This window comes from Oxyura jamaicensis, chromosome 18 (assembly GCF_011077185.1).
Source record: "Oxyura jamaicensis isolate SHBP4307 breed ruddy duck chromosome 18, BPBGC_Ojam_1.0, whole genome shotgun sequence".
Lineage (NCBI taxonomy): Eukaryota > Metazoa > Chordata > Aves > Anseriformes > Anatidae > Oxyura > Oxyura jamaicensis.
Window position 1 is genome coordinate 6,057,754 of NC_048910.1, and position 17,392 is coordinate 6,075,145.

At 47.7% G+C, this 17,392-nt stretch overlaps 1 protein-coding gene across 2 annotated transcripts in view; it reads left to right on the forward strand.

Moving 5' to 3' along the window:
- Nucleotides 1–17,278, forward strand: part of HID1 (HID1 domain containing) — a 29,423-nt gene extending 12,145 nt beyond the window's left edge. The window contains exons 4-19 of one of the 2 annotated variants that reach the window (XM_035342266.1): nucleotides 96–209; nucleotides 2,875–2,981; nucleotides 3,446–3,562; nucleotides 4,093–4,315; nucleotides 4,701–4,757; nucleotides 4,854–4,994; nucleotides 5,400–5,490; nucleotides 6,132–6,283; nucleotides 7,538–7,616; nucleotides 8,258–8,422; nucleotides 9,582–9,809; nucleotides 10,289–10,422; nucleotides 13,508–13,588; nucleotides 14,007–14,098; nucleotides 14,467–14,625; nucleotides 15,079–17,278. In XM_035342266.1, coding sequence (XP_035198157.1) covers nucleotides 96–209; nucleotides 2,875–2,981; nucleotides 3,446–3,562; nucleotides 4,093–4,315; nucleotides 4,701–4,757; nucleotides 4,854–4,994; nucleotides 5,400–5,490; nucleotides 6,132–6,283; nucleotides 7,538–7,616; nucleotides 8,258–8,422; nucleotides 9,582–9,809; nucleotides 10,289–10,422; nucleotides 13,508–13,588; nucleotides 14,007–14,098; nucleotides 14,467–14,625; nucleotides 15,079–15,142 — 2,004 coding nt within the window. In that variant the 3' untranslated portion in view covers nucleotides 15,143–17,278. The remainder of the gene's footprint in view (nucleotides 1–95; nucleotides 210–2,874; nucleotides 2,982–3,445; nucleotides 3,563–4,092; nucleotides 4,316–4,700; nucleotides 4,758–4,853; nucleotides 4,995–5,399; nucleotides 5,491–6,131; nucleotides 6,284–7,537; nucleotides 7,617–8,257; nucleotides 8,423–9,581; nucleotides 9,810–10,288; nucleotides 10,423–13,507; nucleotides 13,589–14,006; nucleotides 14,099–14,466; nucleotides 14,626–15,078) is intronic. The other variant, XM_035342267.1, reaches the window with a different exon arrangement.
- The last annotated feature ends 114 nt before the right edge of the window (nucleotides 17,279–17,392 follow it).

Sequence of the window (17,392 nt, forward strand, 5' to 3'; positions counted from 1 at the left end):
GGGGGAGTATGTCTTCTGCTGTGTTACAGTAGTGTTACTGTGTGCTCTCTGCTAACCCTGTGCTGACAATACTCCTCCACAATTCTCACTTTCAGGGGGATGACGATGATGAAAATGCCCGGCCACTGGCTGAATCGTTGCTCCTTGCTGTTGCAGATCTGCTCTTCTGTCCTGACTTCACTGTGCAAAGCCACCGGAGGAGCACGGTGGTGAGTTGAATCATGAAATTACCTCCACAGAGGAAGATTAATTGCATGGTGGGGGCATGTTGGCAGACCTCAGCAGCTTCCTCGCTAACTTGCAGGCAGGAAAACATGGAGTCCCTGAGCTTGAACACACGGTGCATTGAAAAACATTGATCAGTGGTTTGGGTTCACTCTGTGGTGTTTGTGTCCTCAAAAAATGGATGTTCCAGGACTGTTTTGTGAGTCTCAGTTGGAGAGGCCGTTGCTTACCCCTGCACTACTGGTTGCCTGTCAGGAGGATGTGGTCGTGCTGGCAAACAGCTGCTCTTCTGTTGCTCCCAGCAGAGCAGAGACCTTTAGCACCTTGCTCCATTCCCTGGCAATTTGGCGCAGTCCAGGGCAGGAAGTTGCTGTTTGCCTGACTCCAGGTGCTGTGATGTGAATGAATCTACGATCTCTGTTGTGTCTTTCCACCTGCTCTCCCTCTGTATCATGTAGCAAAGACAAATGTGTTCTGATACTTACGGTGATCCTCTTTATTTCAGAGGAGTTCCTTCTGAAACTACCAGCTTTCCTACCAGATGTGCTAAGGACATATTCTTCCACTTCTCCCCAACCCAAAGCTTTCTGGTGTTTATTGTGGGTATAGTCTATAAGCAAAAGCGGGCAGTCCTCCTTTTTGGTGTTGCTCTGAAGTAAAGTTAAAAAATAATAATAATAAAAAAACCACACCATGATCAACTAACGTGTATTTGATGACTGCAGAATCCCCCAACAAACCTGAATACTGTCTAGTTGGCTCAAACTTTCTGAGTGGTAGAAACAGTTTCTTTAATGAAGCTTCTTTAAAAAGTTAAGCAAACCTAATTAGACACTGGGATCACGAATGCTTTGTGTTACTTGCTGTTAGCTGCCTGTCGGCTGCCTGCAGCCTCTGCAGCCTTTGCCTAGCTGTCTCTGGTTTGACCTGTGCTCTTACATCTGACTGTGGATTAAGAGGAGAGAGGTGAGTACAACCACCTCACGCTCATGGCAGAGCAGCATATGGCCCCAGAGGTACAGGTTGTGGCTGGTAGTTGCTGAAGGAGAACTGAGTAAAGAGGAAGAGTAAGTGGTGGGAGGGAATTGACAAAGGAGACCTGGGAGAGACCCATGGTCTTTTTACAGTTTGTTTTTCTATTGAAGTCGGCTTTGGCATTATTGCTAGGAATGGAGGATCCCCCTGTCATGCACAGTGCCTGCATCTGTGTGTTTATCACTTACCTGCACAGGCTGAGTTCTCTGAAGACATAAACACCTGCTTTTTTAGACCTGGGCAACCACTGTAATGATGGCTAGTAATGTGCTGTCTCCTCCTAGTGTTCCCGCTTAGTCACACGTGGTAGAAGCAGGTGTGTGGATGCAATTGCATTTCTTTCTATGAAGCTTGTGCGTGGCAGATGTTAAAGATTTGATTGTGAAGGGAGATCTCGGGCACTCCAATCTCAGAAAGAATTGTTCTGAGTAGCTGGATGAGAAACCAGGCAGCAGGTGAGTTCTGTCCTGTCTGCATGAAGCGAGTAGGAAGGCAGGAAAAACCTGGACTGTAGAGGAAGCTGCAGTTGCCTCTGTGTCTGCAATGGCCGCTGTCAGCATGGTTTTGTGGGAGTCGTGGATGAGGTGGTGAGTGCATCTTGGTTGTCCTGAAGCCCTGCTGTCCTGAGATCAGTGCCATTATGGGAGGGAGGGAAGGAAGCTGAGCAGCGGGAACCCTGAGCAATTAAAGACATTCCTCTGATGTGCTTTCCCTGATTGCAGGGAGGGGAAAAAATAGAATTTGCTTAATTAAACCCAAGAAAAGAGACAGCCAAAGTGTGCCAAGTGCACTTGATGTGAGTGTATTCATCTGGGCCCTTGCTCCCTATCATTTCTGGAGGGTCAGCATGTGGTGTTCAGTGCCTTCTTGTCTCAGCAAAGCTGCTTCAACCCTGACTCAACTGACTGTGACAAAGAAGGGCAAGCTGCTATGGTTCATCTCCTCAGGTTGCAAAGCAGGAGTTCGGGAGTCATGCCAGGAGCTGTCAAGGGGGTGGGAGGGCTCTGACTGGGAGAGTCACCTTCTTGCTTTGCCCTCTGAAAAGCAAGTCACAGCAGTATGTGCTTTTAGTATAAATTAGGGGTAATTTGCTGCTTCTCTTGCCTTTGATGCACAGCCATTGCAGGTCACCGTTACGTGTGTAAAAGCAGTATGATGGGCTCTGAGATAATGTGGAGGTGTTGAGCAGGAACTGGACCCCCCACGTGGTGCTCTTGATCTGGAAAGAAAAAAGGAAAAAGCCTGACCTGGGCTGTGTTTCATGAGATGCAGAGGAAAGGAGAGGAGGTAGTGAGGCATCCCATATGAGAACATAACATGTCCTGGATCTTTTGGTGCCGGGTGACCCTTCCCAGTGGAGGTGGCAAGCACTGCACCTTGGCGTGCTGGAGGAAGGGTCTCAGTCTGCGTGATACCCGGTGCCTGTTGAAGATGAGAGGTTCTCTCTCAGGGATGCTGCCTGGGTGGGGCTGGTATGTACAGCTTGAGTGTCTGGATGCCTCTCAGCTGCTTTCTTTGCTACTGTTAAAGATGAGAGCTGGGCTGCCTTGGATTCCAGAAGCACTGTCAACTCTTGCAAGAGCTTGTGCTCTGACCTCCTCTTTCTCTCCACAGGACACAGCAGAAGATATCCACTCCATTGACAGCTGTGAGTACATCTGGGAGGCAGGAGTGGGCTTTGCTCACTCTCCACAGCCTAACTACATCCATGACTTGAATAGGTAAGGGAGTCTGCAAAGGGAGAAGGGAGCAAAGCTGGGATCAGGAGAGGGGGTCTGAGGGAGATGGGCTCTACTTGCGTCTTGGGATGTCTGTGACTTTCCCAGGGCCAACATGTCTGTCAGCAAAAAAGAAATCCAGCTGTCCATTTGAAGAACTTTTTGTAATGTGATACGGGAGTTGGAGTGTCTGCAACAGGAACTGGCAAAACACTGCTTTGAAATGGCCAAGGAGCTCTGTATCTCTTTTTTTTTCCCCAAAAAAGAAGTTCTGCTGCACTTTGTGCCAGTCCTTATGAATGAAATGTTGCTTATGAAATGAAATGGGCTCAGTTTTCTGTGGGAAGGACTTTCTAGATGGTACTGAGCTTTTCTCATATTTTGTTGTGGTAAGTGTTTGTGCCTTTTGTACCCAGTCCCTGCTCCTGAACGGCTCCAGGACTTGGCCTCTTCTTCCCTTCTTTTAGGACAGAGCTGCTTAAACTGCTGCTGACCTGCTTCTCAGAGGCCATGTATCTGCCTCCCTCTTCAGACAGCAGCAACACCAACCCCTGGGTGCAGTTCTTCTGCTCTACGGAGAACAGGTGAGAGTGTGAGACTGGGTGCTAGAGGAAGAAATGCCTTCAGGTTTTTCCCAGGGAGCGTGTTGGTAAGGAGGAGTGCTGTAGATCCCTGCTGCAGATCCTGTTCCCTGGTGGGGATGGTGGTGTGGCACTGCAGTGAGTGGTTGGTGGTGGCAGGTGACTGCTGCCCTCTAGTGACATTCCCTCCTCCGGGACTTTGGGCTCCTCAGGTGACAGCTGCCCACTGGGGCAGCACAGTTAAACCTTTCCGGAGTCTGGACAAGATTCCTCTGGGAGGCCACACTCTCGGAGGTCTTTTTGACCTTCCCTTCCTTCTCAGCTGTAGTCCAGGAGACCGGCTGGGAGGTGGAGTGTCAGCTCTTGTCTCTGGGCTGCTCAGTCATGGGCTGCTGTCATGGAGTTAGGTGGGTTAGAGAAGGTGCTAGTATTTTGTCATGATCCCAAAATCTTGGGGAGAAGTGCTTGTCTCTCCCCGGGCAGCACCATTTGCTTCTTGCTTCTGCCTTCTGAGAATGTTTTCTCCTGCCCAGACATGCACTTCCCCTTTTCACCTCGCTCCTGAACGTCGTCTGTGCCTACGACCCGGTGGGTTACGGGATCCCTTACAACCACCTGCTTTTCTCTGACTACCGCGAGCCCCTCGTGGAGGAGGCCGCCCAGGTGCTGATTGTCACTTTGGACTATGACAGCTCCACCAGTTCAAGTCCCACCGTGGATGGCACGACCACTGGCACGGCCATGGATGATGTCGATGTGAGTGACACTGGGATCTGTATTTGATGGTCTCCTGAACTCCCAGCTTGCTCTGTATGTGGGGCTGACCTGTAGGGCCCAGCAACCCTCCTTTGCAGTCTGCTATCTCCAGCCCCGTTCTTTTTCCTTTTCTGTAGGACACTAAACAGCCATAGATAACCAAACCACCAGGTTTTGGTCAGTGACTTGGATCAGGAGCATGTAAGTGAAAAGCTCCTGAGTTGACTGATCCCCCAGGTGCTCTGTCATGTAGTATTTAAAACTGGATCATTCAGAAAGGAAAGCTGAAATGAGAGCCATTAGCGCCCAGAGCCAGTGGTAACACTTGACTTCTTGAGTAAATCCTGTTGCCAGTAAGCATTTCACTCATTGTCTTTGAACGCAGCCTCCAGGACCAGACAATCTGTTTGTGAATTACCTCTCAAGAATACACCGAGAGGAGGTAATGTGCTCCTGTCCTGAACTACTTCTTGCCTGATTTCTTGTTGATCGCGCTAGCCCTGAACCCACCACAGTCTCTTTCCTGGTCTGCCAGCAGGATTTCCAGTTCATCCTGAAAGGAGTGGCCCGCTTGTTATCAAACCCGCTGGTCCAGACCTACCTGCCAAACTCTGCCAAGAAGATCCAATTCCATCAGGAACTCCTTGTCCTATTCTGGAAACTCTGTGACTTCAACAAGGTGTGGATCTGCTTCTTGTTGGGCTTTGCCCCTCCTGTTTGCCTGCTGCCCTGAACCTGGTGTGGCTCAGGCTGGACAGAGCTCTGGTGAAGGGCTGTGAGCTGTGACTGTGCTGCTCCTGCCAGCAGCACTGCTCCCAGCTGGGTGGGCTGGGACTGCTCTGGCCCCAGGGAGAGCCTGAGAGGGGCTTCAGCTCCTACAGGTCAGTGCTTGAGGCAAGTACAGGAGCAGATATGAAAATAACTATGAATAATGCTGGGGATAAAGTCCCAATGCTTATACCAGTCTTTTTAATATTCTTGAGAGACTATTTAGCTTGAAGCTATCCAGCCTGAGTCCTGTGGATGGTGGAAAAAAACAAAACACACAAATCTCTTTATGATTGTCTGAAATCTCTCTTTCCAGAAATTCCTCTTCTTTGTGCTGAAGAGCAGTGATGTTCTGGACATCCTTGTCCCAATCTTGTATTTTCTCAACGATGCCAGAGCAGACCAGTGTGAGTTGGTTATTTTCAATGCTTGGGATGGTCTGTGCTTAGCAGTTGAGTGTTTTTTAAGATGCTTCTTCCTTACCACTGAGATGTGATAGCAGCTTGAGTGGATGTCCCTAGTCTTCCGCAGTCATGAAGCGGAGTGGTTCAGTTACCTGGGTCTTGGCGTTTGTAATGGTCTAGAAGGCCATGGTTTATACCACAGAACGGGGAGGGGGATCCTTAGCATGTGCTAACTCATTTTGAGTCCTTATGCCAAAAGCCACCCCCTTGATTTCATGAAGAGGGAGAAGTGAGTAATCTGTTCTTGCTTTGGGTATAAATTGGGTAAAACTCCATTGCTGGACAGTGGGAAGAAGTCAGATCTTTCCTACTAGGGTAATGGATTTACATAAAGGATGTAAGGAAAAGCATAATCTACCTGAGACTTAGCGTTGTAGTGGCCCCACTGGGGCTTGAGACAGACACTGGTATTCACAATGGAAGGAACTCTGTGGGGGGTGTCCCTTATCAGTGTACTCTGGTCTCTGCAGTTTCTCTTTTAGTCCCGTTGCGTTTCTCCTCTGTCCTTGCTGCCCTCCTGTTTTCAGCAGCCCGTTGGTCTTACTGTGATGTTTTATGTTCTTTGTTGTTGTCTTCCTCTGCAGCACGAGTGGGCTTGATGCACATCGGGGTCTTCATCCTCCTGCTTCTCAGTGGGGAGCGTAACTTTGGGGTTCGACTGAACAAGCCGTATTCTGTACGAGTGCCTATGGACATCCCTGTCTTCACAGGGACTCATGCGGATCTGCTCATCATAGTGAGTATAGCTCCAGCAGTCCTTTTCTCTCTCTCCCAACTCCTGTTCCACACCTCCTCAAAGGACTGAAGGAGGAAGCAGAACAATTTACTGATCCTTCTTAGGCTGTCAGCCCAGTGAACAGCTAAAAAGTGTGTGGGATGTATCCAAGAACTGGTGGGATCTTTTCTCTCTGTTAACCTGAGGCGATGTGTCTGGCAGGAGGCATATATCATGCAGATGATCCCAAAGAAGAAGAATCTGGGATGGAGCTGTCTAGTGTCTAAAGGACTCTGGGCCTGGCACAATGGGGTGGGTGGGTGATCTCTAACAGGCTTAGAAGCAGGAGATCTGACTGCGTTGCTGGCTCTGTCCCAAGTAACCAGAGTTGTTTGTCAGAAGGGCGACAACGGTATTACGAAGCTCAGTCTCACAGGTTTAGGTTGCTGCAAGATTTCATTCATCCCTCGGTCTGTAGTGATGAGAGCCACGATACTGCCTACAAACAGCTGTACGTTTTGCAGTACCAGCCTTTTGTAGTGCTCTCGTGGCATGTTAGCGCTCATTTGTTAGGGAAGAATTTCTCAGGAGCGTCTGATTAAACCTCCAAAAGGAGATTCCCATTAGAGGGAGTTCAAAGAAGTCTGCTCACCAAAACTATTCCTGATTGTGTGTTTTGTTGCTATATTTCAATACTTTAATTACAGATTATCTCTGTATTTTCATTATGCTGCGTGCTCTGCAAGCACGCCTGCTGGAGGTGGGAAGGCCAAGACTGAAAACGTCTGAACTGGTTGTGGGGCATTTGAAAATGTCCACGTCTGAGGGTGTAGTTAAGAAATGTAGGACAAACATTTGAGCTGGAAGTTGGATTTAAAATCAAATGTGAGATCATTAGCTCCTTGGTATTTCAAGCATCTATCATTAGGGTTCAGAGACAAAACTCCATTGGAGGTGAAGACAGTTCTTACTTCCTGGTTGCTTATTTTTGTCTCGGGCTGGCTGTGCATTTTGGAGCAGCTCACAGTCAGTTTCTGTTTGCAGAGCCATAATCACATCCCCAAAGGATTCCTTGCAAATGAAAGCTTGCGCTCCTGGAGCACAAGTCTGCAGTGAGAGCAGCCTTCCCCACCTGTGTAATTGTGGAGTATGCAGGGCCCTGCCTAGGAAGGAATGGTGTCAGGTAGCGATTAGTGTGGGGGTGGCACTGGTTTTGGTTGAGAGGGTGCTTTCAGTAAGGTGCTGCCTTGCTCAAGAACCCTTTCCTTGCCGTAGGTCTTTCACAAGATCATAACCAGCGGGCATCAGCGTCTGCAGCCTCTCTTTGACTGCCTGCTCACCATCGTTGTGAACGGTAAGCCCTGCTGTGTGAAACAACCACCCACAGAGGGGGCAGCTGCTCTCGCTGCCTCTCCCTGCATTCCTACCTGTGCCAGTTAACATCTACCAGTGTCAGTGACTGCTGCTGGAAATTGACCCCTTCTGTTCTGCGTTAGAGATACTTGCTGCAGATCAGACCTGTCTGCGGGTTTATTGCCTGGACTTGGTCAGATAAGACAGAGAGAGCGACAGCAGGGTTCCTGGATCCCCTCTGGGATGGAGAAGGCATTTGCCAGACCTCCTGGTGAGGGTGGCAGCAGTGCTAGTCCTCTCCAGCAGGGAGTGCCACCTCCCCACGGTGGCATTGGCTTTCCTTGGGTTTAGCAGGTGTCCAGGTGGCTCCAGTTGTCACGCTTTTCAGAAGGCACGGGAGATATGGTGTTACTAATGTAAAATCACACAAGACACTCTGAAAGCAGAAACACCTGCTTTTCCTAGGCCATATCTATATTTAGCTTCTCTTATTTTTAGAAAGATTTCTGCAGAGCCCTGTTGGGCTCAGCTATTCCACAAGGCTTTCTAAGAAGTGCAGGGTGAGGAGGTGGTAGAAATGACATCAGTGGTGTATTTGTGTGGCTCCTTTGTTCTATCTCCAGTTTTGTTTGCCTTTTACAGTGTCTCCGTACCTGAAGTCTCTCTCCATGGTGGCTGCTAACAAGTTATTGCATCTCCTGGAGGCTTTCTCCACCACCTGGTTCTTGTTCTCTGCTGTCCAGAACCACCACCTTGTTTTCTTCTTGCTGGAAGTTTTCAACAACATAATTCAGTACCAGTTTGATGGTAAGAAACTGACTGCTGTATTTAGTGGGTTTGTGCTAGTTTAGAGAAAGTCCAAATTCACGATGGAAGGGAAGAAGTGTAGAAACCAGCCACGTGGAGAATCGTCTGGCTTGGAGAATTTGGGTTAGTAGGCAGCCAGTGTTGGGTACTGATCCAGATGGGTTGGCTTAGAGCAAAGTGAAGGGCTGCTATTTGTCAGCATAACCTCAGTCCCCTACAGACCAGAAGTTGAGATGGATTGAGAGGAAGAAGGGAAAGGGAATGGTTAAGGCTTAGGTTGTAGCTGGCTGAATGCTGCTGTAAAACTGCCCATGTTGCTCAATAAAGTAAGTGAGGGAACAAAACAATTTCCATCTCCTTTAACGTTTAAAAGTGCCTTTCTGTTCTGCTCTGACAGAGCTGTTGAGCTGATGACCAAAAAGCCCCATTCAAACAAAGTTCTAGCACTCGCTATCTCTCCAGGAAATCCCTTACCCTTTCCCTCCTAAAAACATGACAACTGTTTACCTCTAGGGAATGAGAGTGAGGTTCCTTAGCTTGCTGGGAGCTCTTAATTCTTCTTGCTCAAAAATTAATGTTTTGCTTTAAAACCACGAGTCAGGAGTGTACATTCTGCTTACCTAATGGAAGACTAGCAAGCAGTGGATGACAGATCCTACAGCAGCCTTTGTGGGTGTGATTTATATTTTATTTTAGATGATAGTTTCATTCTGTTTCCTGCTACCTTAGAGATGGTGGGAATTCTGGTCTTTTGTCTTTCCTATTGTAAGCCTGTTTCTCCTCAAGTAGAATGTCCCTGACTCGCTTCATGTACTTTTTGTTAAAGATGGAGAAATGTTGAATCTTGACTAACAAACATTTCTTCCAAAACAGGTGGTAATCTATGGCTTAAAGCGTCCCATTATTTCTCGTTGTTTGAATGTGAATCTCGAAGCCAATTCTTGTCAACCTTCCCTCCTGGGAAGGATTTCACTCATTTTCCTTACTGCTTTGTAACGGATAAAAGAGTACAGAACTCTGCTCTTTGTTCCTTGAGCCATTGCTTTTAACGGGTGGGAGCATGGTTCTCTGAGCTCGCTCCACAATCACGCTTCACGTTCAATCACGCTTCATTGGCAGACGCTTACTTCTCTACTCATTTTGTTGCTGTGATTCCCAGGGAACTCCAATTTGGTCTATGCTGTTATCCGCAAGCGGAACGTGTTTCACCAGCTGGCCAACTTACCCACAGACTCGCAGTCCATCCAGAAAGGTCTGCAGCGCAAGAAGAAAACTCCTGAGCCCATTTCTCGCACCAACTCCCAGGATGGAGCCTCCATGGAGGGGTCGCGTCCTGCTGCCCCTGCTGAACCAGGGACACTGAAGACAAGTTTGGTGGCTACTCCAGGTCAGCTTTAGTTTATCTTTGTAACAGGAGAGCAGTTTGTTTTCACTGTGAGGTACAGTGTGGACTCACCCTTTCACTGGGTGTGGGAGAGATTAAGAGTTTACGTCTGTGAATGACTTACTGCCTTTCAGTCTCAGCTTTAGATCAGTTTGCCCAAGCTGTGAGCAGGTCAAAGTAAAGTGCAGTCTCAGACTTAGTGTCTACATGACCTTTTGTCTCAGTCTTGACTTCTTGCCTCAGTTTAACTACATCCATGTGAACTCTGTGGCTGTGTTGCAAGAAGAAGCATTTTCCAGACACAAATGAACCCCTCTAGGGTGATGAGATCAAAGCTAGATCTCGCTGCTCGTGTTGAAAGGAGAGCGTTTCAGATGTCAGCAGATGCTTAGAGTGACTGTGCTTGGTAGGGCAGAGAAGAACACCCTGCTTTTAAGCATAGCTAACTCGCTGCTTCTGAGCTTTTTGTGTTTTGAACACAGGAATTGACAAGCTCACAGAGAAGTCGCAGGTATCAGAGGATGGGACCATGCGTTCGCTGGAGCCTGAGTCTTCACAGCCTCCACCAGAGGGTAACCTGCCCTCAGCTGTGAGTGATGGGGAGCCCTGGAGTGGGGTAAGGCCAGGCACTGGTGTGTAGAGAAGATCTAGAATTTGTTGTGAAACAAACCAAAATGTGGGTCTTTGGGTGGAGGTCTGGTTAGGCCCTCTGAAGGGCATTGCATGAGAAATGATATTCATAGTGCTATTATATGAGCTGTGCTGCAAAACACCATTATTCAGAAGTACTGTTGCATCATCTTGGTTGTTCTATGTTTGTGCTAGTGACACACGAGCTAGGACGCTAGAGGAGCTTTCTCTAACTTGAAGCTGCTGATGGAGCAGTAAGTGTTTAAATGCAGAGGGATGCGTTCCTAATTCAGAGGCTTTCAGCTCAGGTTCTGACTGCTGCTTCTCTTCTGTCCCTGTCCTTTCTGGAATGGAGAGCTCTGCCAGCATCCTCTGGCTTGCTGCTGTTGTGAAAAATGGATTCCCATGAGGGCTTGGTTGAGATGCTGCCTTCAGAGTGGAGTTGTTCAGCAACATAGATGAGACAGAGGCTTTGCGGTTTGTGAGTCAAGGCTGCACTCCTCTTTTAGGCTCTGGTGGTGGTGTCAGCCTTCTGGCATCTACTGACTTTCCCTATCAAGAGCTATAAAATCGTTGCCTTCCAATTTCAGTGGAGCAGTAGTCTTCTGTTGCTCACCATTAACTCCTCAGACAGTGACCTTTCCAGTCTGGTCTCAAAAACCTCCAAGCTGTCTTGTAGGAAGCATCTTATGAGGGCTGCCCTGCACATTCTGTGCTTCAGCAAGGCCACGTTTATACACCCAGTGCTGCCTTGTGTTCTTCATAAGCATTTACTGTCCCCTGAGCCATTTGTAGGCAGTGAGAACACTGCGTCCATCCACACAAGGACACGTGGCTGCCCCATGGTGAAAGGCTGAACTGCTTCCCAGTTTTTCTTCTCTTAATTTTCTGTGGAACTGCTTAATTCTTGACCAGCTCTCACCAGGTGTAGAGCCAACTGGGCAGGAGGTGATGAGTTGAGATGAGGTGATGTGTTTTATTGTGGGCTTCTATGGATCGTGGAGGTGCTACAAGAATCTTTAGGTCTGTTTTTCTCTTGACATGTTTTTGGCTGTGACAATGCTGCAGAATCAAGATGCAAGTGGAGGATATTTGCAAGGGCCTCTCAATCTAACAGAGCAGGCTGGAGACTCCTGTATTTTCCCTTTACACTCTGAACCTCTCCGTTGCTTCTGCTTGTGTGTGTGCACATGGGTCTTTAGTACCGGACAGACACTGCCCGTTAGTCTCCACCTGGCTGCAGCAGTGCTGTTTGCATGGCTGAATGTTTGGCGTGGGGCCAACAGGCAGACAGGAGGTGAAGGGCAGTAAAGCACCAGCTGTGGGATTTGCTATGGGGATAATCTTTAGGTCACATGCACCAGTCTCCAGGGGTTGTGGTGTTTCAGGCTGTCTGAACGTTGTCTTCTTCCTGGGCTCCATCCTGATTCCGACCTACTGAGTTAAGATAAACTAAGAGACACGGGATAAATTATAGGATCCCCCACCCTTATGAGTGATTTAAGTTCTTTCCTTTATCTGTCGCAATGTTCTTCTCTTATCAGCCATAAACATTTCAAAAGTGTCTCGTGAAACGTTTAACACCCCTCACATTTCAATGGAATTCCATCTCACCTCTCCTAAACGTGTCAGCTGGCTGCCAGCCCTCGGAGGACAGCTGAAAAGGGGCGAGGGCTGTGGGAGACAGAGGAGGAAAGAGGAAGAGGGGAAGGTCATCTGAAGGAGATCAAAGGGTGTTTGTTCTTAAGAGTTCTATTTTTAGAAACTTGATGGGGACAAGGCAATGAAGCTGAAATGTAAGGCTGTAACTGCCAGCACTGCAAACAATATTGCTGCTTAGGCTTTGAATAAACCGGAATGAGCATTGTTCCTGAATAGAGTAGGGTCAGTCTTACCCTTCTTGGCCTTCCCTGGTGCCAGGTGTAGTCATGGTCAGCAAGAAGTCTTTAAGCACACAATTAATTATGTTGTCAATTCAGCGAGATCTTTGCTGAGAACTTTCAGAAGGGTTTTCTTCCTCTGGCAGCCTGTGAAACGGAATCATGGGTCACTAGGTCTGTGTCCAGCAGCTGGTTTGAGCTGTTTCCCGGTCACAGAAGGACTGGTAAAGCACAGTCAGCTTCCAGTGGATTGCAGCACAGCTCTGCCCCAAACCTGCTGTTTCTGGCTGTGAAGGTGACGTGTGAATGAGTCTGTGCGGTGACGTCCCTTTGACGTTAAATGTAGAGGTGCAAAATGGCAGTTGGAAGGAAGTACTGTTCCTGTTTGCTTCACAGAAGTCAGCTCTAGACTGCAGCAATGAATGGTCCGGGTGCGTTGCAGAAGGAAAAAGCCTCTCCACATTTGTCTTGATGGTGATCTTAAAGGGTTTTCCTTCCGTCCCACCCATGAATACTGGGAGGTTTCCTTGGCTGACCTTGAATAATCAGGGTGATTGTGATGTCTCCAGAGTGATGGAGAGGAAAAGAAGAATAAAAGATTTCTGGGTCTTGAACTTCTAGCCAGAGCTTTTCAGAAGCCACTGGTGACAGCGTTCCTGTTTGGGGCATGAGTGTATTGTTCCTTAAGAGGGGCTGGTTAGGAGTTGCTAAGAGCTCACCCCTGGAAAAATGTTCTTTGAGATGTACCAGGATGGGCACCAAAAAGCCCAGAGATACTCATTATATAGAGGTCTGGAAAGCTGTGTCCTTTAGCTGCTTAATCTCTGTACTGGAACGAAGAACCATGCCCGATCTGCCTCTTACCTGTCCCATTTAATTCATCCACTGAGGCTTGTTCGAGCAGAGTGTCAGCAGTGGTGACTGGAGCTGTATAACCTTGCCATGGTCCCACACCTTAACCCCATCAAATATTGCCACTCACTGGGTAGAAGCAAATGCTTTTGGTGAATGAGGGGCTGCTGGGTTTGAGCTGTTCTAGGGAAAGACTGAACTCTCTTGCTCAGATCTGGAAGAACTGGGGAGAAAGTCAGCAGACAAAGAATTGTATTCCTTGCTCTAATGTGTGATTTTTATTTTTTTTAATATAATTATTTAAAACAACAAAAAAATAAAGTTGCAATTTATTTATAGGAAGTGTCACATCCCCGACGGGACCGAAGGCGTCTCTCTAGTGCATCCTCCAGTGGACAGTGGACCCCAACTCCTGACTGGGTAAGGGAATTTGGACAGGGGAAATAAATGAGGAAAAGAGTTGTGGCAGAAATGCTTTTTTCCTGATGCTCTCCCTCCCCCTTTTCTTTTTCTTTTTGTTTTCTTCCTTTTTTTTTTTCCCCAAAGCGGAGACTTCCCCAGAGGAGAGGATTTCCTTGGGGAACTATCTTTGACTTACGGTCAAAGCTCCGGAAATTTATTATCAGCTGTGAAGAAATATTTTGTTTCACCTGCTAGTTTCATTGAGTGGCTCAGAATTTTCATGCTCCGGGATCGATTGTATTGTTATTGTGCACTCAGCTCATCCATCACCCTTGGGATTTTTGTGAACATCATTTGTTGTAGCGATGGTAGAGATAACTGTAGAAAAACTGCTAATCTGGTGCATTAACTTCCCTGTGGGCTTTATTACTCACAGGTGATGTCTTGGAAGTCAAAACTTCCCCTGCAGACAATCATGCGGCTCCTACAGGTGCTGGTCCCTCAGGTGGAGAAGATCTGCATTGACAAGTAAGTACTTTGTTTTGAGAGAGAGACTGACAAAGACAAAAAGAGTTGTGCAGGGTGTAAAGAGCTCTCTGAGCTTTGGAGGGCCTGTAGGGGAAACCAGGTCAGCAAATCTGATTTACTCATATCTATTTTCTTGTAAAGTACAATTGAAAGCCTTACAGCCTCAGCAGAGGAGATGTTATCTGGCTTGTCAGGCTTCTTGTTCGTCTGATCCATTCCCATTTTTTTTTTCAGTAGAGAGAGTGTTTGTCCTCAGTAACACACACAGGGAGCGGGCGACTGGGGCTTCTTTAGAGCGGTACTTCATGTTGCAGCAGTTCCGGGGATGTCTGTGGGACGTGGCGCTTATGTTCCTGTTCTCTTTGTAGGGGTCTCACAGATGAATCGGAGATCCTCAAGTTCTTGCAGCATGGCACGCTGGTGGGGCTGCTACCTGTCCCTCACCCCATCCTCATTCGCAAGTATCAGGCTAACTCGGGCACTGCCATGTGGTTCCGGACCTATATGTGGGGTGTTATTTATTTGAGGTAAACCATCTAGATGCCGTCCTACTTGATCTTTTCCAAACGTTTTGTTGGTCTGTAGAGAGAGTAGCATGCACTGAGCTCGCTTGAAATTGCTTCTCATTTAAGGGATACAAAGATAATTTTGTCTTGGAAAAGAGGAGGGTAAATCAGGTGCTCTGAAACTTTGAGCAGGAGATGTGAAGGGAGTTGGTCTGGGAGTAGTGCTCGTTAGGGATCTTGTAGCTTTTCTATTCCCTGACGCTGCTTAGAGGGGATGGCACAGAGATTCATGTGAAGCTCTGGCTTTGTGGGATGTTGTAGATACTGTCACCACTTTAAAGGCCATTGTCTTGCAACCAGCGTTTTCCTTTTTTGCAAGATGAAGGCAGCCAGCTCCTGTAATCCTGGCTATGAGATTTGAATTCCATGTACCTAGCCACAGAGAATAAGGTGGATCTTGTCTTTCTCTCCCAGGAATGTGGATCCCCCAATCTGGTATGACACGGATGTGAAGCTGTTTGAAATTCAGCGGGTCTAAGAGAGCACTTACCTCTACTAAGAGAAATACACTGGATCTCTAAGGACTTTGCTGTGTGCTGCTTCGTCACAGCTATTCCTGCATTTCACATCAAGCTGAGAGACCAAAAGGACAATCACTCCATTTACCTCCCTGTCATTTAAAGCTTTAATTGGGACCTGCTTGGACATCCCTCCCCCCAGCTCACTTCTCTCCCCTCACCCTTCACTATGAACCTTGAGTGAAAGATGTCTAAGGGATCGTCCATTGTTGTGGTTGCACTAGAAATCAGACTGTTCTTAGCTCTTCTATTACTCTTTTGCTCCTGGATTTGGTTTGGAAACCAATCTGACCCTGTCCTTGCCCTGGTCAGAGTCAGCATTTAATTGAAAAAGTCTAGCTGTAAACTGGGTGCAAGGGAGAAGCTGCTATTCCTGCAGGAGATGGGGGTTTGGAAACGGCAGTTACTTCCATGTGGCTCCATAATGTTTCCGGGGCATCCCTTCTGGCTGCAGGTGTCTCCCTGGTGTCTCAGTTGTATATCGGTAGGGAAATCTCTCCCGTCCAAATGAAAGGGAGAATTTACAGAAGGAAAATTCTGTGTCTCAGTTTTGAATCTCTCTACTCCTTTCCTGGAAAGCCACTTAAGACATTTTGTAGCAGCTGGCGCTTTGGTGCGGCAAGAGAAGTTTTCTTTGGGCTTCCAGGCCCAGCAGCCTGTCCTTCGTGGTCAGGTGTTGCAAGGGAGTATGTGCATCACTTTGGAAAGCCCTGCTTGATCCTTTTATACACAGCAAGGAATGGCTCAGTGAGAACAAGGAGAAGAAACTGGTAGCCTCCTTTAGACTTCTCCAGTTGACAGAAAGGACAGTGTCACGTGGGTTTAAAAGGAACCATACCCTTCCATCTCTGCCTGGCAGGTGGGCGCAATGCGGGGAGTGGAAGGGCCTTTTGCACATGACTGTCTAAGGCAGGGAATCGAGGGAGGCGCTCAGGGAAGTCGTGGCAGGACGTTGGAAGCTGTAGGAGGAAAAGCACCTCCATGACACTAGGGAGTGGAGAGTGTGAAGGCAAGGTTTGATTCTTCAGGGCATTTTGATAGTGACCGAGTTACCAGATGTTGAATGTATTGGATCCTGAGTTATGCAAAGTCTGGGAAGCCAGGGTTAGAAGTAGCGGGAGACTGGCTGTCGTTGGCTTGCTTCAGCAGCATGTAGTTGTGCACTGGTAGGTGGAGACATCCTGGGGTTTGAGTTAAATTTTAAATTTTAAATTCAGCTGGGAGGGGCTGCTGTTTATGACCTGTGTGGTCTTTAGGCAAAGAACTGTGAGGGGTCCTGTCACGAACTGACAACTTTCCCTCTCCAAGACTTAGCCCTTGGTGCTGTGGTCGTCAGCCTCTTAGGAGGGTCCCTGGCCGTGAGCTGTTTGCCTTTGCTCAGAACCAGTGAGATCACTCCTTGGAAGCTGGTCTCACACCCTGAAAACAGGGGCAGGTAAGGCACAAAGTGTTGTTTTTGAAATGCTTCCCGAAGTTTTGGAGGTGGAGTAATAGCAACATGGCTGTCTGCCTTTCCTCTCCTAGAGGGAGTGCTGCTTTAGTGTACTGCTGGCTTGTAATCAGGTGGTTTCCTCCACTTCTGGCCCTGAAAGTGGACTGAAGTCCTAGGCCAGCTGATGGCTGAAATAAAGCCTGGATGTTTTTTTTTTTTTCTGAAGGATAAGAAATATGGAAAACAGAGGTTAATTTCCCCACCCCATCTCCCGTCCACTTCGCCATTTAGCACTACACCCATCCTGACCCCATCTCTGTTCAGATACCAGCAGGGTGAGGTCTCTGTTTTACTTGGAATCTCTCATTAATACGAATGTGATTTGGTGGGGCCAGCCTCTGACTGGATGGCATTTGCACCTCACAGCCAGAATGGGACGTTGTTTCCCATGTGCTTGCCTCTTCCCTCCTGTGGATCTGCTGGTTCCCATGTTCTCTTCCATCCTCTTTCTGCTTTGTTTCTTTGTGAGTCCCTCTGGAAACACTTTTTTGTTTTGTTTTTCTTGGTGTTTGGAGTCTAATCTTTGTTCTGTGGAAATCAACTTGCACTGTAAACTATTTGCTTATTTACAGAGAGAAAGATAAAGATTATCTGAAACATGCAATTGGTTGTTTACTTTTTTCCCCACAGAGAGGTTTGTAATATTGTTTGTCTTATGCTGGGGTAATTGGTGCTGCTAGGGAACCATGTGCTGGCTTCCTCTGCAGTGTGTGGATTT